Here is a 27,333-nt window from a genome sequence, read left to right as displayed (position 1 = left end):
GAGCCAATGAACGTGTATGGGTTCCCAGAGGCAACGCAGCAAGTGTGCCGAATCAGCCACATCGCCTTCGATGCAGCACCTGGCGTGCCGCTCACTCACTGGGACACGGAATCCAACTCCCCAGAGGAGGGCTCAGGCCGCGAGCCCCTCAATGTTCAATTGGGACTCAAGCCCTTGCCCAGCTGGACGGGTGCTCCGCAGTCCCCGCAGCCGCATCCTCCGGCACCGTCATCTCCAACGGCGTCGCAGCCCCAGCCTTATGAGCAGAACGGCGACGCGGGCTTAGTGATAGGCGAGGGCAAGCTCGAAATCCCTGACCAAATTTGGGTACCAGAGGGTGACGGGGTAGCGCACCAATACCCCAGCCCGTCCCACCCGCGAACTAGCGGCGGCATCCTCGCTTTTGCTCCCTCCTTCGTCTCCTCTCTCTTTCCCATAGTCGTCTCCCTCCTCCTTTTTGCTATGCGTCGGTGATCGCGGTATCCTTGATAACATACATGTGCACGCACACTCGCACCTTACTGCGGCACTGCATCTCTTCTGTGCGTATATTTTTTATATCTGTGCATTCACTCCCTTGCTCCTCTCCGCTCTTTCTCTTTCCCCCTCTCACTCCTGCTATTATACACCTCCACATGTATGTACATTGCGCCCTAGACTAGCCTTTCTCTTTTATTCTCATTGTTTGATTGATATTCATCATGATCGTTAGTGGAATAAACTAATTGTCCTCTTGATGTCGCTACGTTATCTCGCCTCCATGGGTAAATAAGGATCAGTGATTCCCAATACGATTCTCCGAAGGCGGCATGACCTTTAAAAAATAATGGCAACACGCGATGGCTTTTCGAGTACTGCTTAGGTGGAGTCTCGTCATTCCAATATTCAAGAAAAGTTAAATGTGGAAACTATTTTTTCCCTGATAAATACCTTCTTCATTTTTTGTAACAGGGGGAGTCTTGCAGTTTCATAGACGAATATGAGTAGCTAAGGGGGGGGGGGGGTAGATGCATGAATTGCTTCTTGTTGACCTCTCGGATTTTTCGAAACAGTGACATTGGTTTTCACTTTCAATTAGGTGAGATGAACTTTGCCTCAAGGCGAATAACATGAGTCAAAAGATGAGGAGTGGTAGTCCCTTTCCGCAATGCATTAGAATGAAAAATTGTGGTTTCAGAGAACAGTAAAATGACAGGAAATGCGAGTGACTGTTAAGAAGAAAGTGACGAAACGCTGATGTTAGGTACCGCAAGAGAAGTTATTGAAGTCCTAGATAAAAACAATTGGTTGCTAATACCCTTAATTTTTATTGAGATAAAGGCCCTTGGTTATCGGAATTTTAAAATTAACATTACATGATCATAGATTTGGGGGAACATCACAGTTCTACAAAATTATAATGGGTGTCATTAATTTGTTGATGGGATTACTACTCGAAAAAAAAACCATCACCAATGATGGCTACGTGCGCCAGGAAAAGTGAGGGATTTGAAGGTCTTGATTTCGCAAACCAATTTACGAATTTACGGATATTCAATAAGCAATTTTAACTTGTAAGGCTTTGAGTGGATAACTTTGGGCACCATTAAATCAAACGATGATGAAGCAAATGATTGCATGTTTTTGATCCCGAAGCGGAAAACTGCCTAAGTAGTTTGTTTTCTTAATGTGATGTTACGACGGTGCAAACGACTACCCGCGATTACCAGATAAACCCACTTTCAGTGATTTTACGCCTCGGTTAAAAAGAGGTTTAACTAATTGGGCTTTCCAGTTCCCATGGTCTTCGCTTCCACTTGATTTTAAAACCGTCTGATTGTGACTGCAGCATCCAACCCTTTCGACCATTACTAACAAATCCCCGACACCCCGGTCTGGTCCGGTCTGAGATCACATAGAACAGCCGTGGTGCTACACATCAATAATAGGAAAAGGAATAGGCTTATTTATTATTGAGCAAATTAGCACACGAAGTGGATTTATAAAAAGTTCAGCAGAAAATATCGTGTTTCTAAAGAGGAGGCCAAGGTAAACCAAACGGCATTACGATCAGGCATAAAATGCAAACTCTGTGAAAAGTGCGAAGCTGTTTAAATGTCACTGAAAATAAATTCAGGTGATGAGATGATAGTAAAATGTAGAAAACATTTGAGCGATTGAAAAGCTAAATTTAACATGTTTTAAATGACTGTTGTAAACCCTAAGACCCAAGCAGCGTATTAGCCATCATAAAGTATTTTCTAAATGGACTTTGCATCTTTATGATGAATCCATCGAAACGGATGACAGAATTGCTTTCAATTCTATAAAATATTGTGGTCATGGTAAGAAAATTCCACAAGCTTTGCCTCAGTATCTTTTGCTATGTACCAGACATTTTATGTCTTAGTGATTTGGCATTCAGTGCTTTAAACGCATTTAATCTACTGCCCAACTCAAATTGTTTTAAACTTGAGGATCTTTTGTTGATAATTTAATTGTCACGGTTACGGCTTATTCACCGACCCACGCGGAACGCAAAAATGTCGATAATTTCTGGGGCCTTGCTTTGTATGTTATTTGCTTTCACGTGTGGCGATCCTTACATTGCACTTAAATTGCGCCCAAACCAGATGAGCTGCTTCCAAAATGATGTTGCATCCAACGTATTAACTCGAGGTACATTTTATGTATATTATTACCAATTTTGCGCTTAGTTTCCTACAAAATGGAACTTCTCTCAGCAAAAAGCAAGAATAAGGAAGCAGAAAATGGGCCTCAACTTCAAGTTGAGGTTTACGACCCCATGCTTTCCTTGATTTTGTCACGAGTGAGGATCCCATTTAGGACTTACTGATAAATGTATAGGAATATACTGACTCTGGTAAAGTTTACTACACAAGTGATCAACCTGGCATTCATAGGATCTGCATTTCTATTACTACGAGGTTTAAAAATAAAAAAGCACAGGTGGTATGTGTTCTTGTTTCGTAATAGTCGAAGAAAACTCTTCTCGATATCCAAAACATAGGGGCAGCTAACTATACTGCTCTTGGACTAGTTGAAAAGTATACCAACGTTCAGCTGGAAGTAAGAAGAGCGTTGGACAGTTTGGATCTTATTACTAGATGGCACGATTACATGGTTGTAAGTCCCACATGCTTCATATTGGTGGAGGTACTTACTTTATTTGACCATTGTTCAGTCAAAATTGATTAGTTTATAATCGATATGGCTAAGTTGGCATAAACCATCGCTCCTATGGCACTTATATTCCCAAAATCTTTTCCCGATTTTTGTCAGGATGTCAATTAAAAGGACTTAAAAGTACAGAGATATGATTGTATTTGTTCATTACTTCTTTGTTGCCAAATCATAACACATTCTGTTTGGAGTATCTGCACAACGTCCGATTTCTTCTTCTTTTCTTATTTTTAAAATCCCTAAAATACCTTATTATCTTACTGATGCAATGGCATGTCCCGTTCCTACTGCATACGTTTAGCCCCTACTTTTTACTTCGTTTGAATTCTAATCACTTGGAAATGAACGAGGGTCAGCTCTCCCCCATTTAATGACCTGTACTACTTCGCTGATCTTTGCGTTATAGAGCTTATCTTGTGGTACTTAGTACTAGTAAATAAGTACGTATTTTCCCGTTTACCACTTCCCACCAGGCTCATTTGTTTTAGACTTTAGATAATCTATTGACTTATCTTAGCACTTATCTTCATTTAAATCCTAAAAATGTTGTTTTACGCGACTTAAAGAAACTGATGTATCACTTAAGTCCATATTATGATTTCTCAATTCAGCCTGGAACGTGTCCAACTATGTTTACGATGGTGGTTGTCTTATCTGATCATCTTAAAACGTTTTCAAAATTAGTGGTAGTTGAGCAAGTCGAGGTATGAACTTTCTACCGATAACTTAGTTACTCTTTAAGATCCACACTAATTCGTGGTGAGCTTATTAAATACACTGAAGTGCAACAACCATTCTTTAGTTTTACTACTATTCATGGAGTAATCCACAGTTTGGTTAGTGTCCCTCCATTCATGTTCTCATACCTGTATTACAAATGAAACGTTATTTGACTGCTGACTCCATTTCTGTGAGAACTTCCCAACCAATTCAATGGTTAATTTGTTAGAGCATTTGCCAGCATAGCCTCTGGTTACTACATTTCAGTATCCTCGCGATAGTGAAATTTAGATATCGGTGCATTACGTCCTGAATGGTTGGAAACGAAGTATTTCAGATCCTTCTAACTTTTGAGTACGGTGATAAGGGAAAGATGTTCGCGATCAGTTTTCTTTAACTTGCTTCAGAGCGTTCAAAGAAGCTTAGATATAATAGACCATTATGTTCATCCCTCTTTTTTGCTATTGAAAGATTATCGCTTTTGTTTTTCATATGTAATACCCCTTCCTGTAGACGATTTTATGCAAATGAATCAAAGAGAGGTTTCATTGTAGTTTTATTTTATTCTTACCTAACTCGATTGAGACAATTATTTAACTTTATCATATAATACATATATTCTTGTATCTCAAAGACGATGCCGTAATATAAAATTATATTTTCTGCGACAGCATAACATTAGCACATATTTTCTTAGTAAATTAAACTGGCCTGATTGCTCTATTTCTTCCTATGAGATTTTGTTTGATGCTATAATGCCACTTCTAAGGCTTTTGTGAATGCCAAAGAAGCATTAAGCGAGGTAAAGTGTGCCTACCCTTATTAAAATAGCTGGAGTCCTCACAAGTGAACGTATACTCACGCATACACACGCGGAAATGCTTACGCGTCATGTTCCACTCCAGTGAGTTTGTAGAACGCAACGGCGTTTACATGCGCTTGTTTTTGGGGTTACACTGTTTCAGTCGAAGTAATATCTGTGAAGGTTTTTTATGGCAAAACGAGATATATAAGTGACTTATGTGTAATGAAAACGACTACCATCAATTTGAAATCTACTAAACGGTAAGTAAATCAAATAGCTGATACCATCTATCCCTATTATTCACAAAATAATGAAAGTTAATTTTTTTCCACTGACATTACGGCCAAGCTGACCGCTTCATGTACCCTAATGCGCTTCTTCAGAGAGCGTATCCAAGTTCCATGGTCAGTTTTGATCTGGTGAACCATATTTTGGGTGAATACGAAGTAATTTTGTCCTAGAATATCGCGTTTCATTAACAGCATCGCACTTCTAGGGCATGGACTTGGGCTACGCAACGTAAAGTGTGTCGACCACTTTACTACTCATAATTGCATTATTTTTAGAAACGCGAACAACGTTTCAGACAGACTACCAACGCCATCAATTGGAAGATTTTCGTAGTCGGAATCCTGCAAATACTTTTGTTGCTTGCTTTGGGCTATTGGCAAGTTTGGTCCCTCAAGAGTTACTTCATAGCGAAAAAACTTGTTTAATCTCTCCGTTTTGGCCCCAAGAATTGCCCTCACTCTCTGTGCATTGAAACAATTTGTACTTCACTTTCACAGTTTGACAAAATTAACTTATTTCATCAGCATTTAACCCAGTTCCTCAATGTAATCTGTGTGAGCCATGTGTTATTCTTAAGCGATTCACCGAGGTCTTCTTGATTAGCTTTCATAAGGAAATTGTTCCGGCTTATCCTCAAATGTTAGGTGATTTTCCAAACCAATTTCACTTTGCGAGCCCACCAAGAGGGCGCAACGTTTTAGCGATGCGGATGGTACTGTTCGCGTCATTGTTTTAGCGAAGATGGCAAGGAGGTAAATCAAGCCGCATTTAAGCAAGCAGTGATCAATTCTTAATACACTGTTCGTGTGTTATATCAGACGTAAAACTTGGTCTTACAAGGATGTGAGAGTGCTACCTTGGGTCTCTTAGCCAGGATCGGTATGCTCTGACAATCGCCATGCTATGGAGGAAGCATTCAAAATCTAAATATGGCTGAAGTGATTAAAAAACCCATGAATCTCAAGGTGAGGGGTATCTCAGACCACTTTAGCAGGAAAACAAAGACGCAGATGATTGTTCTATTGTCTGTTCAAATTTTGAAAGCAAGCCTACTTCGATTACTTTTCGTACAGTTCATTGTTCTGCTTGCCGCTGTGGGCGCACGAACCCCGGAGGCGACACTTGGTCGTGATTTATGTGAAGGCTCAAGCAGCACTAAAGCCTAACCGCACTCCATCACTCGGCAAAGGAAACTGCCCTTTCCTTTTGAAACACACTTAATTTCGGCTTCTTTCCTACCATCTGTTGGTAGAATTAAAGGCCTGTGGATGCTGCAGTCTTACTGGTTGTGAGGCGTAGACGCATGCCATGTGCATATTGGATTGATGACCTCACTCGCACTTACTTTGCTGGTAGACCGTGAGCCTTTTACCGATTACGTTCTCTCGCTTGGCTTTCTTTGTTGCCACTGTGACGGTTTCTCAGGCGGAAGGATAGCTCAACTTGTGTGTTTGTGCCTAGATAGCTGACCGAAAATGTGCAGTTGGGTGCAACTTCGATAAGCACGCTTAATAAACTATCTAGAGGGTGAATAGACAAGGTTTTTAAAAAATTTCTGTAAACTTGTGTGACAGAATTCCAAAAATTTGCGAAATTTGTTCCTCTTTTGTTAGTTATTTTTCGTTTCACTGACAATAAGCGTTTACAAACATCCCTAGCTTAGATGTAGCATATTTAACTATCAAACTCCATCGTATTTTCTCTAAAAAGCTCAATGGGATTTTCACAAACGTAACCACTAAATCGAGTATAAGTTAGTATGCCATTAACCGCTACATGGAACTACTATACCACAAGGAACTAATCCACACCTACAACTCCCTTTGATTTAATATAGAACCAGCCAATTTATCAATCAGAGAGTGTGATTGATGTTAAACCTTATCACATAATCTCCAAAAAAGGTGTTGAGGTCACTTCCCCTGTAGCTAGAAATCAACTTCATATTTGCGTTTAAGTTGTTCAGTCCTTGTTTCGACGTACACTCAATTAAACTGGCTTTGCAGTTTGTACTTACGTTTTGTCTTATGACCTCCCGCCCATGCCTACAGCTCCCAAGTCATTCTATATACTAGCAAGTAACCATTCTTCCACATCTCCATACCTCATTGCGACTTCAGGGTAAGTTTGGAATGCTACAATCCATCCTTCAGAAAACTAGCTTAGCTGAGTAAGTTTAATCCGTTGCTAAATCTTCAAACCTTTGTCTTAACGATAAAATCCATATAAAAATGTTTAAGATCTTACTCAAAGGCGTTGACTTTCAAGCTCCTTGTTTCATTTAGCCTCAGGAAAAAGAGAATAGGACCATCTTAATAAAAATAGCATCGTGATTGTACCTTGGAAAAAGAAAGGTGGCTTAAAATTTAATGAGGTTGGACGCTATCCCACACTATGGTGCTAAGAAATTAGCACTGTATCTTATCAGCAAGTAGATCTGCCTCACCTTAAATGCGACGCTTTTTGGTGATTTGCTATTTTGCATAAATATGTGGGAATATGCGTAGGTGCATGACCCCCTAAATACTGCAGTTCTGCTTGGAGGCATGGCTTTCAGCCCTTCTGTACGCTAGTAATGCATATTTTGACACGCTACAGTGGCTTCTTGCGACTTGGGGGAAAACTTATGACACCATAGCTGTAGCCATCACTTTGCATTCTTGAGGTAATTATGTCAATATTAGAATAGAGACAGAAGTACTTACTGAAAATATCTTATAAAAAACAGAACTTTGGTGAATATTTGTGGCCTAAGTAAGTTGGGCGTTAAAAATCCACACTATTTAATTGAGCTATGGCATAAGACATCAGAAACAGTAACCAACTAGTGGAAAAACTGGAAATCTAGTTAAATGACTACAAGTGACAGAAATTGAAGGCACACTCTGGCAAAATGCAAAATAAACGCAACGGTCAACTACAATTTTAAAAAATCCTCATTTTTTTTACCTTAAGATTGACAGTTTCCAGCCTATGCCTATAATGATTTTACAAAATAAGTTGATGAAGTTTTATTGCATTTATTTGATTTTTCACTTCACTCATGAATATTTTCCACTTACATGCTTTTTGATAAAATTTAGAGCCATTGTTTTTTACTTGACAAACGCAGCTAAACAACTTAAATGCTCTCTAAGGAACTTCGAACAGAACAGTTTTGTTTATAACAGTAAACCGGTTCTTGTTGAGGGCCATGCGGGACTTTCAGAGTTTCCATTAGTTATCGCACTTCCTGGGATGGCTTTGGAAGGGGGTGAATGCTTAGATGACTCGCTTGTCTGGCGATTAAAACACGCAATCTCACAACACATTACTTTTTCAAGGAACTTGGTCGTCTCTGGAATCATTTCATACAGTGTGGATGGTTGTAGCGAAAAATTCGTCAAAATCAACTTTTCTCTCGATGGTCAGGAGGATGCGAATGGTGTAGGGTCACCCACTGAATCGCCAATTGAGTCTGCATGCACTCTATCTGTGGAAACAAAACCATCGGAATGCCATTCATCCGCTTCTCCTCCGATTTTATCCAGCAATTTGGGTTGCCTTTCCGTGAAAAACCAATCAAACAGTAAGTCGGCTTTGAGTTAATTTTCTTTAGGAAATATAAGTGCGGATGTAATAGTTGAAGAAAGACGCGGAAGACGTAAATCAAACAAGCCTCGTCGGCAACTTCTAACTAGCAGTGATATCCCATTAATTGACGTCGTGACATCTACTGACTTGAGTGGAGACGAGAAGAACGAGGATGAATCTACACCATCTAAAAAGGCCAGGCATAATGAGTTCGAAGAGTCTCAGTTGAGGGCAAGTAATTCAGTAGTTGTTCCTGAAACTCCTCAACCCGGAGCATTACAGGCATTACTAGCTTCCTTGGTTGGGGCGGGATTTAAGTTGGATCCTCAAAAAAGTCCTGACGTCAATCCCTTCATTACTAACCTCCCTTGTGGATTATCTTTAACCGACCAATCACTAATACAGCGAATTGCTCCAAATGGTCAAGGCTCAGTTCCTTTTGCCGATGTTATGCTTAGACAGAATCTCCAGGCTTCGACCTCTTTATCTGCTGATCACAACCCTTCTAGTCTTTTGACGGCTATTTGTGAAACGCCAGGTCAGCCACCGAAAAGTGTTTTCATTAGCAAGTCTGTAGCTGCGGCGTTTGCGGCTGCTACCGCCAGTGGGAATAACACTGTTGCCACCCCCGTTTTGCAAGCCCCTCAACCGTCACAGTCGGCGAATGTTTTGTCTGATGAAAGTTTGAATTCTGAACAGAATGATGTTCGTTCTGGTTCTTCATTAGGTGATGCAACAACAACGCTTGAAAATGGAAATGTAAATTTTCTTCGTTGTGGTACAATTTCACAGAGCATTGCTGCGCCAATTTCTATTAATTTGCCCATCACCACTAATGCTACACTTCAGCCGACTTTAACTGTGATCGGAAGTCTGCCGAATTCCTTAACAAATAGCACTCCCGCCACCATTCTTTCAATTGGAAATCCCAATAACCGGAACTTTCCAGCTCCGAATAACGCATCAGCAATCACGGCTCTTTTACGTGGCTTAAGTCGTTCCAAGACATTAGCAACTGCTTCAGCAAGCGAATCGTTGATTTCGAAAACCGCCAATACTCTTGCTACAGAGGCCCCTGTTATGACGTCCAGCATTGATGCAAAACCGGTTTCTGACCCACCATCTGCTCCCCAATTACCACTGGACATTAGCTCACTGACTGCTGCTGTTGCCGCTGTAACTGGCACTCTTCCACGCAATCCAACCATTTCTCCCGGACCTCTGCCTGGATCAGTACTCCTTTCATGTCCGAAGATTGTTCCAAATGGAGACCAAAATTCGCCAATTATGAATGCCGTTAGTCAAAGGACAAATGACAGTCCTGTCCTGACGACAGATTCGGGAACCATAGTAACAGAACAAATCAAATCTGAACCGCCCTTGAAGGAGTCTCCAGATTCTACCATCGATAGGATTCTCGAGAACATCCGTGGTCAGCTTCGAGCGTCCGAGGCTGAGAAAGCAGCCAGAGCCTCACTTGTCACCTCAAATACTTGCGTACGGAAGATGAAAGTTAGTGAAGCAAAGCCTCCGTCTTTAATTTCACAAAGTGGAGGGGTTCGTCTTCAGCTTCCTATCAAAAAAGGTAGCGGTAAATTAGCTCCTGTAGCTCCAAATCCAGCAGCTAGAACAGGACTTTCTGCCTCGATTAATTTGTCAAATACCAATTCAACGTCAACCATTACTTCAGCAATGGAGTCCGTTCACAAGGTTTACAAGTGTCGATATTGTGGAAAAACTTTCAATCGCAAATTTTGTCGGGAGCGTCATGAACGACTTCATACCGGCGTGAAGCCCTACACTTGCGAAATTTGCAATGAAAAATTCATTCGTTTAGAGGACAAGAAACGCCATGTACGCTCAATTCTACATACGTCACGTGTAGCAGCCGCACAGGCCTCTGGGAAGCTAATTCCTGCAGGTCTGGATCCCCAGGATATGTCAGAAGGCGATGCTTCTCCCACTTCCGAACATACTTTTTGTATGGAAGATCCGGGAGCTGACACTCAGGCAGAAGCAGAGTCTTCGGAGGATCCGATTCCCGTTTCCGCATCCCCATCGCCACCTACTCAGGCCACCTATAAACATTTCCGCCGCTCAGAGCTGAAACAGTCAGTGACGCCCGTTCGACTTCTCTCCACCGAAGGTGCGGAACCGGGCTAAGAAGGGTTTAAAACGTTACTTACTGTATAATAGGCGTCCACTTAGTTCAAGTTGTGTATGTGGCGTGTTTGTTGTGACTAACAGGAAACATTCCATTTTGCATCTCTAGTCTCCCACCATCAAGATTTCGTAGAAATTTCTGTGCAATAACGAGTGTCTCAACCATGACGGTTACATCACAACGCATTTATTAAACACATTCCGGTGTATCCATCGAAGCAGTGTATCTTTGATCTCATTTTTTGTTACCCTTCAATACACGTATATGTATTTTAATCTCAGTTTTCCGTGTTTTGGGAATGAATTTTTACCCGACTCGTTTGGAAATGCGCTATACATTTATTTAGCTAGTTTCAGGGGACAGATTGACATCAGTTGCAAGTAAGTGGGTTGAGCTCCTACGCGTCCTTAATTGGACGGTTTTCCAGGAAGAGGCTTGGGAGAGGGGAGCGGTTTTCCTTGAGTATAGTCATTGTGGTGTGTTTTACTACTAGGCTACACTTTCGTGCCTCCCGTCTGCTGTGAAGGCCATGGTTCGTGCCTTGGTGGAAGGCACGCCTGCCGGGAATGTGAAGTGTGCTGAAGTCTGCTTGGCGGACACCTATTTGAGTGCTGCTCAAGGATCGATACTTGCATGTGTGTGTGTCCATGTGCTTGCGTGCATGCGTGAACGCACTTTTCCGCGACCAAACGTGAGTGGTGATGCCATTTGGTGTGTGCAATTGAACGTCTCGATTTCGATCCCCACTGTGTGCTGCCTTGCCCACGTTATGCCGAATCTTCAATTTGTGAAACCAAGGTGAGTCGTGTGCTTAGCACTGCTCTCTGTGTACATGCGTGTTCCCACCGATAAGCGAATCGTCAGTTAACGAAGCTTCCATCTTAATAGCGCGTGATATCGGTGCGTTTTAAGGTGGATTGGCATCATGTCGGAATACAGGAGAGTTGGTCCTGAACCGTACACAATTCTGGTCGATGTTAGTACATTGCATTTCATGAGGTTTATGTGCTAGAATGGCAATTGGTACTGCCTACCGATACTAACGTGCAATGATCGTTTCAATTCCCACTGGTCTCATTACAGAGCTTATTTGCACTCAAGTGCTGATGCCTGCTTTGAACGCGTCAAGAAGGCCCATTTGATTTTACAGTTTGACTTAAGGTGTTGCAATGCGAGTTGTAAATCTGAGCATTATGTGAATGCTTCTTTAAGTTTTACTCATTCAATCGGTGAGGCATTCTGACTAATAAATTTCGCACTCCACTCGAAGTTGCATCGATGTGGATTTGGATATAGGGAAGGATTAATTGACAACCATGGCTGTAAGGGGTAGCTGTCCAAAATACCTCTCGTTTTCTAAGTCTTAAATTCCCCCAGAACTCGGAGAAGGCGCAGTTCGACCCTACGCAGCGCTTGAAATATTAAATGATATGGGGAAATGTGGTTACCGAATAAGGCCCCTTTGAGCGAATTCAGTCCAAAATTTCGATTTGAACAATTCCGAGGGCAGGAGTGAGCTTAGCTGTCGCAGCTTTGTTTTGTCGCATCTTGACCATTGGCCATGGCCTCTGTCCGATCGATTTGTGCGTGCGCATCTAAACCCGTGTGTGTGTGTGTAGGTGTGTGCATACGTGTGCGTGTGTATGCGTCATAGGTGTCACAGCACGTGATTTTGTGCTGTCGCCCGGACTCACCTCCTGAACTTGGTAAGATGTGTGCCACGTTGGTTGACATGGTGCTCCGTATTCAACCACCATCGGCGCGTTCACCTTTCGACTCGCATCTCTTCGCGCTGGTCACGGCACGCGCTGGTGCTTGACTGATATTTATACTATGATTCGCCCCAAATTCAATCAAATTTTCCTTTATTCCGTGGAAATTCCCCCTATCACTTTACAATCGTATCAGGGAAAATGTTTTAAACCACTACCCAAAAGACAATTGATTTTTCCAAAAGTTGACAAGTTAGACTTTGATTAACCTCATTTCTTCCAATTTGCGAACTATTAGGGTCATTATAGACCTTAAGCGGATTGGTAAAAAGGATTTGATCTTGTCAACATTGCCTTGCATGGTTATTTTTTAGTCAACCATTTCCATTTTACAAGTACTCAAATTAAAGACTGACTTGCATCATCATCATCATCATCATCATCATCATCATCATCATCATCATCATCATCATCATCATCATCATCATCATCATCAGGCGCCTATTTAGAGGCCCAAGTGAACGCTGCCTCCAACGGCGTAATGTAAATGGATCACTAGAGATGACACAAGAACCGGCTAGAAAATGAAGCTTGAAACCTTCCAATGTTCATATTTACGCATGTTTTACCCTTTTAGAGTTTTCGGTTTTGTATTATTAACCTTTGTGTACCGCGGGTGGTTGTACATTGTTTAACCCCCGGTTAATTCGGCTGGAACTCCCAAATCTTTGCAGCATAGCTAAATAGGCAGCTAGGTTCTTACGACTGCTTGAGTAACGCCGCATGCCTCACAGCCGTGGTTATGCAAAATAAGTAAATTCCCAATCTCTGTGTTTTGCGCATTGAAATGTTACACTTTTATGAAACGGTGGAGTACTGTACAAACAGGAAACCCGTAGGAATGACTTAGCAGTCTACAAAACTGAGAACATCCAAGGCGATTAAATGGATGGCTGCAACTCCATGATCTCGAATCGAACTCTTTCTGGACAAATCGGTATTATCTCGTACCCTACATTTCAATTTATTATGAGAAGTTGGAGTTTGCATTTGCTAAATTACTCGGCTTTTTAGGTTGAGCACGCAGTCGAGCCAAATGTCCGGTCCGTCCAGTCAGCGTGGGGAGAAGTTGGGTGAAAGGAGGGAAGAGCACGCTACCGTGTGTGCGTACGCATAGACCCACACGCACGCCTGAGCACTATGGGGTCGGGATAACCAATCAGGCGACAGTCAGCATCGTGCATTAGGCATGCATGTGGTGTGTTGAGTCTGTAAAGTGGAGTGGGGGGGAGAGCACGTGGATTGCCCATCACAAGGGTGGGGACGATGGTGGCAGCGCTGGGATAATGCTGGTGACAAGCACTCACTCATACGTGCGCACGCTGGTTTTTGAGCCCAGGCGCATTCACGCACGCATGCACAAACACACGCATCCACGCACACACCACACAGGCATGTGGCCGTACCGACGCACGCTCTGCCGCGCACGAAATAATCAATAGACAAGCCCGAGCATACGCGGACGTGCGCCCTTCCCGTGCATCTGCGAGGCTGAGCACACGCCATGGAAAGGTTGTGCATGGCGGAGGGGAGCATTGGGGTTTCCCTCTCGAGTACACCTCACTCAAGCACCACAAGGAACCGGTGGACGGGCAAATGTGCCACTGCTGGCAGAACATCTGGGCAGCCTATGGAGGATGCTTCAAATCACCAAAATTTTTGCCCAGTACTTACACAAGCATCGTTTGGTTGGGTAAAATAAATCATGTGAACCAATACTAAGCCTTTTGAAATATCCTTGATGTATTTTCGAATATCACTAAATAACAGCGGCACTTCCTTCTGAGTGGTTCTTTTTCAATAACGGCGTCGTTCTACCAAAATGGCATTATGAGAAGGGTGGCGGTTGACACCTCACGCTTACTAATAACACCTACCAATATTTATGAGGAGGCGATATAGTAAATATGCTGGTTTCTTATTCATTTAGTCCTCTTTTCTACAGATGTTTATTCACACTGGATGCATTCACTAAATTATTCAAGTTTCGTGAAATATTTTCGCTATTTGCATTGGTTTGTGTGCGTTTCCTATCCAAAAAATGGAGTTGACAATAAATTCATTCGATTATGGGCATAATCCACTGGAAAATGGGATAACGTTCAATCGTCAATAGGGTCATATTCCATGCATCTACCGGATTAACGTTTCGAAATCACAATACGTAGTATTGATTGAACTTATTCACGTTCAGGTGCCCCTGAAGGTTTGTGGATGGGGCTATAACCTCTTTGTAATTTGTGAAATTAGCTTCGTTTCCAAAGCCCAAGGTGCGAGAGGTATTGCGTGGCCACAACTACGATCTCGGAGTTCGACCACCCCGAAAGTAAAACAAGTGATGCTAGAGTACAGTTTGTGAGCAGAATACGGCAAATCATGACTAACGTCCATAACCATTGCTGTCTCTGCATGATGTTCAACGTGATAGCCACTGAGGCTTGCCGAGAACGGGAGAGCTGGAGGGAGCGGTTAGTGAGAGTGATGGTGGAGGTGAGCACACACACGCGCAAACGCACACACAACCCACGTGCAAATCTGCCCACGACCACAGCAGCCACGCGCAGGCACGCAAGCAATCAGCCCTCCTCCATCTGGCGCGCAACCTCTGGCCGCCTTGAGCACGTGCACGGACGCGCGCCACAGCCAAACCGATCGATACGCGCACGTGCCGTCCGCCTCACCACTGCGCTCACGAGCAACCTGTGCAGGCGAGAGGGCGAGAGGGGCTGGGCAAAATCGCACTGGGCTGTGCCAATACCTCAACTGCACCCAACTGCATCCCAGTTGAGATTTTAACCTTCCTCACTCAAATAGGCTTCATCGAGAGTACGCGATGAATGTGTCCAACACACATTGGGTCACTTCTTCGAAGGACCTCATCATACGTGCATTCCCGAATCCCAGTATTTTTGATGGTGATGGGATGTACATCAGTGTGAAGGTGAACCTATCATTTTGAAATAATAGTGATGGGGTGTGAAAATTACAGGCACATGTTGGTACCATTCCGAGGTATGCCATGAATTTCGCGTTCCTGCTTCCTTTTCAAAACCTGGCAATCTGTGGATAACAAAACTTCCATTCGCTCAATGTTATGCTTCAAAAATAGTTCACTGATTTGTGCTGACCCTCAGTTGTGAATTGACCTGCTGCCTTAACTACCGCCACCAAATAATTGTGCAAATTAAAAGCGGAAAATTTCTAGCAGTTGAGCATTACAAATGGTTTAAACAAACCACCTACTACTTAAGACCTACGAAGATTGATGAAATCACAAATTTAATCTTACAAAGTGTTTGGTTATTACTTGCACGCTATCAACTTTTACTTAACACAAAACCAATCGAAATGTACTTCCAGAACACTTAAATAAAGCTTCGGTAAATTATTTGCTTGTTTACCAAGTCTGAAGATTGCCTTGTTGAAAAGACCCAATTACAGGAAGCACAGCATTACTAATTTTGACATCGAAACAGACGAAAAATCAAAAAATAAGATTTTTACCGAATTTATATTGCCTGATTGGCCTGACTAAAATAATTAGATTATCATGTTTCAAATGGTTGTCGCTACCGCCAGACTGTAATATACAATAAATATCAAGATGTTGAAGATACTAAAAGACAGGGAATTCCCTGTTTGTAAAAGTGCGAGGAACATTTGAGGGATCCAAGTGTGCTATTTGCCCCATAGTTAAGGTCTCATCGACCCAGCCACTCGCGGTGTTCTCGCGCGCGTTCATCGCTGATTGGGCATTTATTTCCACCCCGAGGCCAGCTAGCCACCCATCGCCGCTGAGATTTCGCTACAGCCTCCACCGCCGGCTAATGCACCACCCAAACAGACGCACGGCAGCACTCCAATTTACACCGAACCTGTGCGTCCTGAACACCAGCTACTTTCTATCCTCTTTCGTGTGGAGGCTTCCACCCTGGCCGAATGTACTGTATGAGGTTGAGCCACTCACACGACACGCAGTTCAACAAAACAAATAGAGCGTCTCCATATCATATGGAGTGGGCATAAAATGTACTGATAATCGTTTTGATGGATCAAGGCTACTGTGTAACAGAAGACACTTTAATGTAGATGGGTAGTGGAGAAGCATAAGCTCATTGGAGTTTATTGGATTATTACAACGACTGGCAATTAAAAGCTAAGGTGGATGGTGTCAGGGTGTCGATTCCAGAAATCAGTTCCCTCACCAGTGCCATTGCCCACATTAGTTCCCACTTTGTGATGGTATAAACTCAAACATCTAATTGGTCAATTATTCCTCTCCCTCTTCAACCGCAAATTCCACGGCACTTCTAGCCGTGGTCAAAAAGCTTCCCTCTCTGCCACCGAATGTAAGGCGATGTGTAATCATCAAGCACAGATATTCGAAGCAGAGGGGAAAAACGAATTCACCCCCATCTGTGCCTGAACTTGGGGAATAGTTACATCAAATACGCTACGGTAACTTAAAAATAAACGCACATTTGATCACACATTTGGTGTAGGTTCACCCAAATACTGTAAAACACAGCGACTCAACAATGGCAGTTTCATTTGTTTATTTGCACTGAGTGACTAATGGTGGCGGTCGGAGGCAAAGCACTAGCGTTTGAATCAGGGCAATGTGCAACGGGGTAAGGGAAAACTCCCTTTAATGGCTGCACATATGCACGCAGCGTGCGTGAGTGCTTTCATCATCCTCATCCGTGCACGCACGCACTCACCCACACACGCACCCACAGACACACACACACACACAAACTCCACCCTCCTCACCCCTCCCCCTGCCCCCTCGCCCCCACGGCAAATGGAGGAAGGAACGGGTGCACGCAATCGGCAAAAAGAGGAGAAGGCGTGAGATAGTACGTGTGGGAAGTGCCCAATCCCCATTCGTCCGCTCCAGCGCGTGCGAGGCCGTGGAATGATCAATGAAGCGCAGAGAATCACAGACATGCACGGTGGGTTGGAAAGAAGGGGATGAGGAGCTTGAGAAGTGCACGCTCACACGCACACACTCGCAAAAAGGCTGCCCCTGGAATCCATCCTTCACAAGCGTACTTACACAGTTTACATATGTAATTGCGAGTGCTGATTGAGCACATAGGCTACTCGGACCTGGTTCTATTACCTGGGTTTTATAGTGAGATTTCATGTCAATTGTGTTCACTCCAAACACTACCCGTTTTGGAGTACAGCAGGATGATCCAAAACTGAGGTAAGTCCGCCACATCTCCATAATCTCATTTGGTTTTCAAATTGTAGCCTATAAACGCCGGTAGTACAGAAACGAAAGAGCATGACGCCCAGGTCAAATCTGGTGACTGTGGGTGAAAAAGGGATGAGTCGGCGGAGAACGGTCAAGAAACCCTATCAGCCAGTTCGCCCTAATTGGGCTCAGCTGGGCACTGGGCCGTTGCATTAGAAAAGCGCGCCCATGGCATTATTGCGTGTGCTTGCTTGTTCGCGTGCATGCGTGCGTGAGTGCATCATTCACCACATACATACATACGTACACATCCACCCACACATTCATCCGCCTTCCTCCCCAAAACCCTGCTGTTGGTGTGTCTGCAGCGTGCACAAGCGTACGCGCGAGCGGTGGGTGTGGAGCGGAGCAGTTGCGCCCGCCTTCTGCTGAACGAGGACTGAGGGACTAGTCGATGCTGCTGAGGAGTGTGGTGGCGCAGGCACATGCTATGGCATAAGAGGAGTGCTACCATTGACAAGCCCTACTTCTAGACCTGTTTGATCACACTGCGAAGTTATCTGGCTGCGTAATGCATTAAATACACACTTTTATATCTACCTCAGTTTTTGTGAAAACTTGTGTTTTGGTCAATGTAGGGGGTGGTTCTTGGGAGTTCACCCAAACACTTCTTCATGTAAATAAATCGGTATACTTAAATGTTCAGATACATGAAACCGTAGGAGTAAATTATTTTTGTAGCTTGAGGTGACACCACCAAGATGTTTTGTGTTCCACCATGTCTGATATCCGATTGGACAATCACGGTAGCACACAGGTGGCTAGTTAGAATTCCCCTTGAAGGGATTCCGTGTCCTCACCTCAGTTGGCAAACATTTACCTATGGAGCGGGGAGAAACTGTGTGCTTCTAAATACGAGGTCTCGACCGTGGGCGCTATAATAAATAAATTCAATAAGTAGGGTCTATAAATAAATATTTCACATTTTCGGTTACGATTTTTTCGGGAATTGTGCAACTAACGAAGATTGAGTATGTGTGCCCTAAGTATGCAAACAAAAGCCAAAACAGAGCGAGGGATGCTACATCGTTTTGTTAATACGGATGTCACTGTGGTGTTGGACACTGTGTTGCTGATTTCCACCATAATCAACGTCCTTGCACCAATCGACGTCACAGTGCACACTCTCGCACAGCACCGAAGAGGCGGGGAGCCATTTCAACCAGGAAAAGGATACACCGCTGGTAATTTAATCTGGCGGTCTTTGTGTTTATCGGGCTCTGCATGTGTATGTGCCCCGTTATGCGGGTGCCGCTTCGTCAATCGATATAAGTGCGCACAGTCTGAGTGCCATCCGTGGGCGGGGTTGGAGAGGTTGTGGGGAAGGCAAGGGGCCGGGACGATAGCGGTTAGTCTCCGGTTCATAGCCTTCGGGATGTAGGAAAAACAGTGTTCACACTGCTCCGGACGAGACAGTGTCATTAGCAGACCATGACCTCTGGACAAAATCACTCGTACACCTTAATCAAGTGTGTAGGCAGTGAGACTACTTTGATCCGTGCTGCTGCACGGATCGCTGATGTATGAGGGGTAGCGTGGGTTCGTGTGCATACGTCGTAGACTAAAGATAAAGGCAAATTGCAAATTTCCCACAACAAACAAATTACTTAAATGCATGCTTATTATCTTTTGATTACATATAGAAAAGTGTAGGGCTATTGCAGTCTTGTTATCAATCAGGAAATACTTGGGGTCACTTTGACGCAACAAGCTGGAAAACTAGTATCGGAAGTGATAAATAACGAGGTTTACAGCCTGAAGACAAAAATACATACTTTATGGCACTATGATACTCTCCAATAAATACCCAACATAGAATCATGGTGTTTCTAGTGCCCGAACCCGTAACCGGACGCGGTGTTCGAACAGCTGCCGCATATTTAAAAAACAATTCTACTTATTTACATAAGTAAACGTACTCAAAAGAAAAGACAGGCCTTACCGAGCCAGTTCCATGGCCTTTTTTCATAGACGATGAAACTACAAAAGAGCTATCAAATCAACAAATATTTACCAAACACAACAAGTAATAATAACTATTTGATAAAAATTCACTGATTTGTCTAAACTTTGGCAGAGGAACCAAATGTGGTTCTTGGAGTGCACTGAAACCTCAACAATGTGTTTTCCAGCATTTACTGGGCGCTCTCAAAGGTTTTTGCACTTATTGCCTTCTAGACACCGATATGTAAATAACATTTGAGAATTAAATGCATCAGGTACATTTTGGGAGTCTCCCACAGCACATGATAAATATTGATGATTGAGACATCGAATGAACTATGATGGACAGCTCGGGCCTTGATAAAATAGCTAGTTAAAAGTACTGGCATGAATAGATATTGAAAGAGCCCCTCATCTAGTATGATTAAAAAGTCACAGAAGAATGCTGTGTCAGGAGCCAAATCTTAAATAAAGCAGATAGTAAGAAGGCACATACAAATTTCAAGGCAATTAAATGCATGACATTTCATTATGAACACACAGTTTAGTTACGATTGTCATAAACCAATAATATGATTATGGTATAAAAGATGCTTTGCATTATGCCCCCATAATATGATGACAAACGTGAGCTAACTTAAATGTAATTTGTCACTCGCATAGTTGTAATGATAGGTTAACTGATCTGTTCCAGTTAAACAAAGGCGGCGCACCCCCAATTCAGGTCAAACTGGCGAGAATAAGGTGCCAAAAATGACTCACCCACGCTGGCCCAGTAGTAAACTTGTTTCACGTTTATAAACCATGCCTAAAGTTCACACTGTCTCGCTAGGATAGAGCGCAGGTATAATACGTTGGTTCGTATTTTTTTTTGGTAATGGGTTAATTTAGATCGCCACCATTGTAACTTCGCCGGCTCGGATAACCTCCAAGCCATGCCAGTAGCCTCAAGCACCACTGTATGTAAAATATATGTATACCCCCCAGTACTATGTCTTCTTTCTTCTTCAGGAAGGTCTTGCAGCGGTACACTGGTGGCAGCGGAAAGCAAACCTAATCCTGTAAGATAACAACCACATTCCTACCGTTGGCTGATAAGCCTTTGTGTGATGGAAGAAGGGCATATGTTCCTACGACCAGCTATGGATACGCGAGATGGCCGGCCCATTCCCAGTCTCCGAATTCATTTCCACATTGGATAAAAATCCAGATTCAGCCAAATCTTTAGGGGGGGGGGGGGGAGATAGGTGACGTTATGGTCAATTAGTTTCTTGATTGCACGGAAATCCGGTAACTGATATGCTTGGCTCGTGTGTGTTTCCTTACAGCACCGATAACGTTGTAATGGCGGAGATGGGAGGTTGACCGAGGGGAGCGCCAATAATGACGCTCAAGAGAGCGGCTATGTAGTACGTTGGCTGTTTGTTTAAGCCTCAGCTTCGGTAAAGGAGCCACGTGGGTTCTGCGCTATTATGCTTCTGCTGAGCGGGCTGGCCTTCGAGCTACGGCAGTAGCCCCGAGCCCGAGTACCATGACTTCTTTCGCCTTCGGGAAAGTCTCGGGGCTATGATCAAGAGGTCTTAATTCATAGCGAAGACAAATGAACCGATGCACAAAAACAACCCAATACCAAATTCTGCTTAACAAAATTATTTCAGTCCACAACAAGTGGGTCGTTCGTCGACGGACGCATAGAGTGGATTGCAATTTGGCCGAAAATGAGAAACTTACACGGTTCAACGGTTTTTATGAATTCGAGTTGGAGCTTCAATTTTTAACCATTAGATCAATTTGCACCTTCAGAGGTAGCTGGCATGAGTTAGCCGAGGTGGAGTAAACGAAAAGACGGTGCAAGAATGTGTACTGCTTTGACGGTTTGTTTAACTGCATTTTATTACGTAGGCACTTAGGTCTACGCAGGTTGTACTTCCGCTAGACGGCATGGCTTCAGGGCCATGCTAGTAGCCTCAGCTCTTTCTGCCATACTAATATGACTTCCCAAGATTAAGGAAAGAATCAGGGTGCTACACGGAGTAGCATAGAATACCACCCGTACCGGTCACCACTTAAAACGTGTAAATCTGTCTCTGATATGCTAAAATAATAAAGCACGGCTAGTTGAACGCATTTATGCTTTCGCGACAATTACTCCATGAAAAGGCCTTGTCGAAAAACGCATGCATTGCCTGTTTTTACCTAAAAACAAGACAGCAATCTGAGTGTAGTTAGAGGGTATCAAGTCTAAATAGCAATTTTACTTGCAGTATCGTTCAATGTAAAGATTGTGATACATTACCTTGGCAAGAGAGTGACAAACGCTTTCAAGGCTTTAGTCCTACCGCATCCACCGGAGATCATAACGCTAACTAAAAAACAATGATCATTGATGTCCATTTAATGTAGAAGCTATATTCCATTGTAATATGCAACTTTTGAATCTCCAAGTTTACTATGGATGATCGGTGGCATGCTTCAACTGACCGAATGGCACGCATAGCCAGCTGAACAATAAAAACTCACTATCAGGCCAAAAGAGAGGAAGTCCAGCCGCACGATTTAAACATCCCCCCGCTAACTGAACATCCAGCACTAGGTTCTCTTTTAGAAGGGGACTTGTGAGAAGAAACTCTAAGCTGCAAAACGCCACGTGCAAGCGTGAAGAAAAAATTAACCCGATTTGAAGTGGACACTTGATCGTTTTACAAGTGAACAGACTGCAGCTTGGGATCGGGATGAAGACGCGGAGAAAACTTGGAGATATCCCTAGGGCAGGCGTTTCAATTGGAGCACCATTCTTTTGGGAAACCCAAAGATGTCACATCTAAAGAGGTGAGCTGACAGCACGCACAGTGTTTGCCGAATTTAAACAAAGTACAAGTTTCGTAGCTTTGAGCAGGCAGTTTTGAGAAAAGAGGAAGTGGTCCGTACGATAAGGCTATTTCAAAAAACAAAATCGGCGATTTTTTAAGCATTAATAAGTGGCAATGAAGAAGCAACACCAACCTAGTCATTACTCGATTACCCACGTGATCAGAGCCCAGTAACAGTATCTGGCACATAGAATCGTAAATACTAAGACTTTTAGAAAAAAATTAAATAAAGAAACAGATACAAACACTATGAAGGTACAAATGAAGTCGAATCAACATGGTGGCACTGATCAGCGATTTCCATCACAGTTATCAACGTTTGAAACCGATCCACCGGTGATAGTTTCGTGAAAGGCATTTGCCACGTAGTCCATATTGTTCCAGTTCAATCCGCACATATTCATTCGACCTTCAGCTGTGAGATAAATATGATACTTCTCGCGTAGGTGCTTGACTTGTTCACCTTTGAAGATGAAAAAAGACAATTACAGAGAGCGGCTTGTAAAACCGAGCCTTAGATTAACTTAAATATTAAGTTCTAATAGATTTGGCAAATAAACTGGCACCTAGAAGCCTAATTGTTATCAGAGCCGGCAACACTAAAGAGGGCTCGATAATAATAGTCCGAAAACAAAAAATGTTGTGTACAATATATTGATGTCCTGCAGCAAACAAAGTTAAACTGGAAAGTGCCTGGGAAACAGTTAATTTACCAGCGGACTACTTTTAAACATAAGCAACAAGTGACGGCTCTCCATACCACCTTCCCGGTTTTGCACGGGTAGGATTAAAGAATTAAGGAACAGATCCTAGAGAAGGAGCACACAAAATTAGTCGAATGCACAAGTATTGAGAAAAAATAAAAATAGACTACAAAATTGACCGATGATCAGCAGCAATAATAACTCTGCTGGAAACCAACTTCTCTAAATAAGTATGACATTTACACCAACTATGGGGAAAAGACAAGTCCAGATATTTGCATTTTTTGAAATTGACACATACTTACGAGAGAGACCAGTGTATGAGAACATGCCTCGCTGAATTATCACATTATCCCAGTTTCCTGGAGTACCAAGAGCTTCGAGTTTTTTGTGGAATAGTTCACGCGTTTTAATTATGCGCTGGGCCATTTCTGCCAAATTGCGTTTCCTGTGTGTAAAAAGGCGAATGAGTTAACAGAAGCCTAACCAAGGTCAGGACTGACAGTGAATGAAGTAGAAGTTGTCTACACGAAATGCATTTCATTTAAAGGCTTCGTAGCATTAAAGTTCAACAGGAACTAAACAGTACAGTAATAAAGGGACCGACGGTTCGCATACATACATTCTGAGCCAAACTCGTCACGGAAAATACGAATTATAGGAAATTCCCGCAATATTTAAGTCGAAAAATATGCGAAAAGAAGTTGTTAATTACAAGAAAGAAACACCGCAAATTTAGGAATATTTGGCACCTATGCTTATTTGTATATGGTGCAAAACTTAGGCAAATAAATGAAGCCAGAAGATTCGCTTCGTCATGCATATCGGACCAAAAAAAAGTACCACTCTTCGGTAAGCTCGGGGTCGTTCAGCACAGAAGAGACAATGTAGGAGCCGTGGTTGACGGGGTTGGACCAGACATATCTCGCAAGAACAAGAAGTTGAGATTTGACACAGGCCGTCGTCTCCGCGTCTCGGGCCACAAAGATGAGGTTTCCGACCCGCTCATCTGGCACGAGAATAACATTAACAATAAGAGAAGCTCGACGATTCAAATGAGATATGAATAATGTAGAACATACTGTAGAGACCGAAATTTTTTGAGAAAGATTGTGCAGCGAATAACTCAAAGCCATGATCTATAAACATCCGAATAGGCCAAGCATCTTCGTCAAGATCACCGGATGCAAATCCCTGATAGGCGATGTCAAACAGCGGGAAGAGCCTTCTTGTCTTAGTTAGGAAATAGCTTGATTACTAATGAAGGCGGTGGCTTTCAAGTATACAAGAGGAAACAATCAATATCTTCGTCGGAAATGGATAGTTGTACCACAGCAATACAATATGGAACAAATCTTAGAGGAATAAGCTAAGCACATGCATTTTCGGGAGGAAGAATGCAATCAACAAGAGCAAAAACTGAGACATACATTGTGAAAACCTTGATAAACATGAATCAGATGCGTTCACAATGCTCACTGTTTCAACAAAAGGAAGACATCAGCTGCGAAATCACATACCTTCATTATGCGCGCTACTTCAAGCCACTGAGTCTTGGCTAGATCCATTCCAGTGGGATTATGAGCACATGCATGAAGAATAACAACAGCCCATTCTGGTGCATTGGAGAGGTCTTCTAACATGCCATTGATGTCAAGGCATTGATTGTTCCAATTCCAGTACCGATATTCCTTAACAGTGTACCCTTCATGGTCACAAATACCCCTATGACTGGCTAAAAATACATTGGGATGTAGGAAAACTTACGCCAACTGGGTTTAGGAATGTAGGCGATCTTAAAACCGAGAATTCTATGAAGAAATCTGGCGGACAAGAAAACGGCACCAGTTCCGCCAATTGTTTGAACACCTCCCGCCTAAGTAAAAATTGGATGGGAGAAATTGACTTACCAATCTTGAGACACAGCTAGGATGATTTTTTCCGAGGAGCAAGCGCACACCAGCGGAACAAAATGCTTCCTTCCCGATAATAGGAAGGTAATCTTTGTTGAGCGAATCATCGTTTGCCATTCTGAGCTCCATTTTCTTGACGACAGGCATTCTTACAGCTTTTCCGTCGAAATTTCGATACACTAGAAAATAGTGCAGTGGTCAGCTACATACCTCCAAGGGTTAGATTCACTTTCTCAGGGAATTCATCGCTGTTGCACTGTTCCGACAGAGCGGCAGCTTCAATGGGAAGCGCGCGCACAACGCTCCCAAATACAGAATGCATTCCTGGAGCCTTGATTGTGCTGACACCTGAGGCGTAGAATAGAAAGAAAAAACGAGAAATAACACATAGTACTGAAGAAATTCGCAAGGCAATGGTAGTGAGTGCGGTTGGCAAATGAAGGTAATGTACGAAAACCAACCTATGCAAGCATCGTAGTAGAATCAATAATAAAATGACCATAAAACCAACCGAAAGCCAATGTAGGCAGAAACAAGTTAGGTAATCGACCTTGAAAGGGAAGTCCACTGGTGTATTAAAACACTACAAGGAAACAAATGCAAACGTCACTGTTTTAATCATTTTTCGTTTAAATAACACGTTTAAAACTCAAAAGTTAGAGTATCTTACAAAATTTACATAAAAGCAGCCAGTTTTACTAAGTCATATGCTTTGGGCTTAAAAAGCCGGTTATGTCTATTAAGTTACTCCGTTTCAGCACTTTGTAAAGAAGCAACAGCACCGTGATTGCAAACGAGCTCAGACACACACAAAAAATAAACAGTGGAGGCAGTTGGTAGCCGGATACTTTGTTTAATTGGGTTGAACTACTTGGACGCTTGAGTCTCCAAAGGCTGCAATTTACACGTCGGCCTAGTTTTCAGCCATAATGGCAGACCTAATTTTTTCCTTACCTTAGTGACATATACTTTGATACACTTTTTTGGCTTGTTACGGCTTTAGGCAAGGCTCGGGCGGCTACACAGTTTTAACTGTACCTTAGCAGATTATTTTCTTCCAAACCATCTCAACTAATTACTTCATAATCCCGAGTCTTTTCTGAAGTCGTGGAAACCCAGGATAGTGTGGAAAAACGCATAGTCAAAGTGCATGAGAAGGTTGAAAAACTGATAGCATGACCCGAAAGCCATGACACAGAGCGAGATAAAAACCACCTACGACTCGAACGCTTGCCCGGATCACCTTACAGTCGAACAAAATATCAGGTCACTGAACCCCTCTTCTTTACTGGAGGTCGTTACCGTGATCTCGTTACTTGTCCTGCTGCGTCGAGCACCACAAAGACCTGGTTCAAACCCCCAAACTACCCGCAAAGCGGCATCGCTAATCAATGGATTCTTCTCTGTGTGGGAAAGCATTCAATCTTGACGACGCTAATACATCCATGTAATTCCACTAGGACAAAAGAGAGAGAAAAACAAACAAAAAGCCTGTTACTGATCAAGAGGGGATCACACATTGCAAGGGGGCAACTCGTATACCAATCGCTACTCATAAAAAGTGGTCCAAAGCAGAGCCATTTGATAAAAGACAAGATGCAGTATAATTTTGCGAGTTTGGTGTTTGGTAACCATTCACTCTTGCCACCTTGTACCCATTTCAGTTCTTTCCAGTCATCTGTAAATCTGGGCCCCAATCACCTTATATCGACGAGGAGAAAGCATCGCCTGCTTGAACAATTGATATCTTCATGCGGGTGCCTTAATGTAATGCAATTTTATAGAATACACTTTTCCAGATGGTTCAATTCCAATGTCACTTCACTTTTTGGTAGTATTCATACAGAACTCGAGATATTAGTAATTGCCTAAGGAAGATGATATTTTTACTCATTTCTTGGGAGTCTCCATAGGTCAATCCTATGACGTTAAAGTATAGTATTCGATTTTTGAAATATGTGTTGCTGTGCAAACCAATGGGGTCCGGTTGCTACTGCCAACAAAATAGGGCTCCGTGCCTTTTCTGAAGTCGTACCATGCCAAAGCGTTATGACAGAGTATATATTACAAACATAGGGAATAGCTGGTGTAATGTATGCTTGTTTGAATAAACCTGAAAGGTAAGAAAAGC

General features: G+C 42.9%; 4 protein-coding genes across 4 annotated transcripts in view; 3 read left to right on the top strand and 1 right to left on the bottom strand. All coding sequences in view use genetic code 11, as the record gives it.

Moving 5' to 3' along the window:
- EGR_00317 (Glypican-4) overlaps positions 1-474 on the top strand; it is a gene marked incomplete at both ends in the record, with an annotated part of 26,380 nt that extends 25,906 nt beyond the window's left edge. The window contains one exon of the mRNA XM_024489566.1: positions 4-474. Coding sequence (XP_024356244.1) covers positions 4-474 — 471 coding nt within the window. The remainder of the gene's footprint in view (positions 1-3) is intronic.
- Positions 475-2,522: 2,048 nt separating this feature from the next.
- EGR_00316 (Transmembrane emp24 domain-containing protein) lies at positions 2,523-5,424 on the top strand (the record flags this gene model as incomplete). The annotated part of the gene is made up of 5 exons (XM_024489565.1): positions 2,523-2,658; positions 2,697-2,809; positions 2,848-2,952; positions 2,977-3,126; positions 5,275-5,424. The coding sequence occupies 5 exons, from the start codon at positions 2,523-2,525 to the stop codon at positions 5,422-5,424; spliced, it is 654 nt and encodes a 217-aa protein (XP_024356243.1).
- A 3,598-nt stretch (positions 5,425-9,022) lies between these two features.
- On the top strand, positions 9,023-10,735 carry EGR_00315 (Zinc finger protein; the record flags this gene model as incomplete). Its single annotated transcript, XM_024489564.1, has 1 exon — positions 9,023-10,735. One exon carries the CDS (start codon positions 9,023-9,025, stop codon positions 10,733-10,735), a length of 1,713 nt encoding a protein of 570 aa, XP_024356242.1.
- Positions 10,736-22,875: 12,140 nt separating this feature from the next.
- EGR_00314 (Aspartate aminotransferase, cytoplasmic) lies at positions 22,876-25,524 on the bottom strand (the record flags this gene model as incomplete). The annotated part of the gene is made up of 8 exons (XM_024489563.1): positions 22,876-23,048; positions 23,595-23,737; positions 24,133-24,298; positions 24,372-24,522; positions 24,810-25,024; positions 25,057-25,165; positions 25,200-25,381; positions 25,413-25,524. The coding sequence occupies 8 exons, from the start codon at positions 25,522-25,524 to the stop codon at positions 22,876-22,878; spliced, it is 1,251 nt and encodes a 416-aa protein (XP_024356241.1).
- Positions 25,525-27,333: the final 1,809 nt, after the last annotated feature.

Source organism: Echinococcus granulosus (genome assembly GCF_000524195.1).
Source record: "Echinococcus granulosus chromosome Unknown EG_S00001, whole genome shotgun sequence".
NCBI lineage: Eukaryota > Metazoa > Platyhelminthes > Cestoda > Cyclophyllidea > Taeniidae > Echinococcus > Echinococcus granulosus.
Note: the sequence above shows the minus strand (reverse complement) of the source record. Positions and strands in the feature narration are given on the sequence as shown.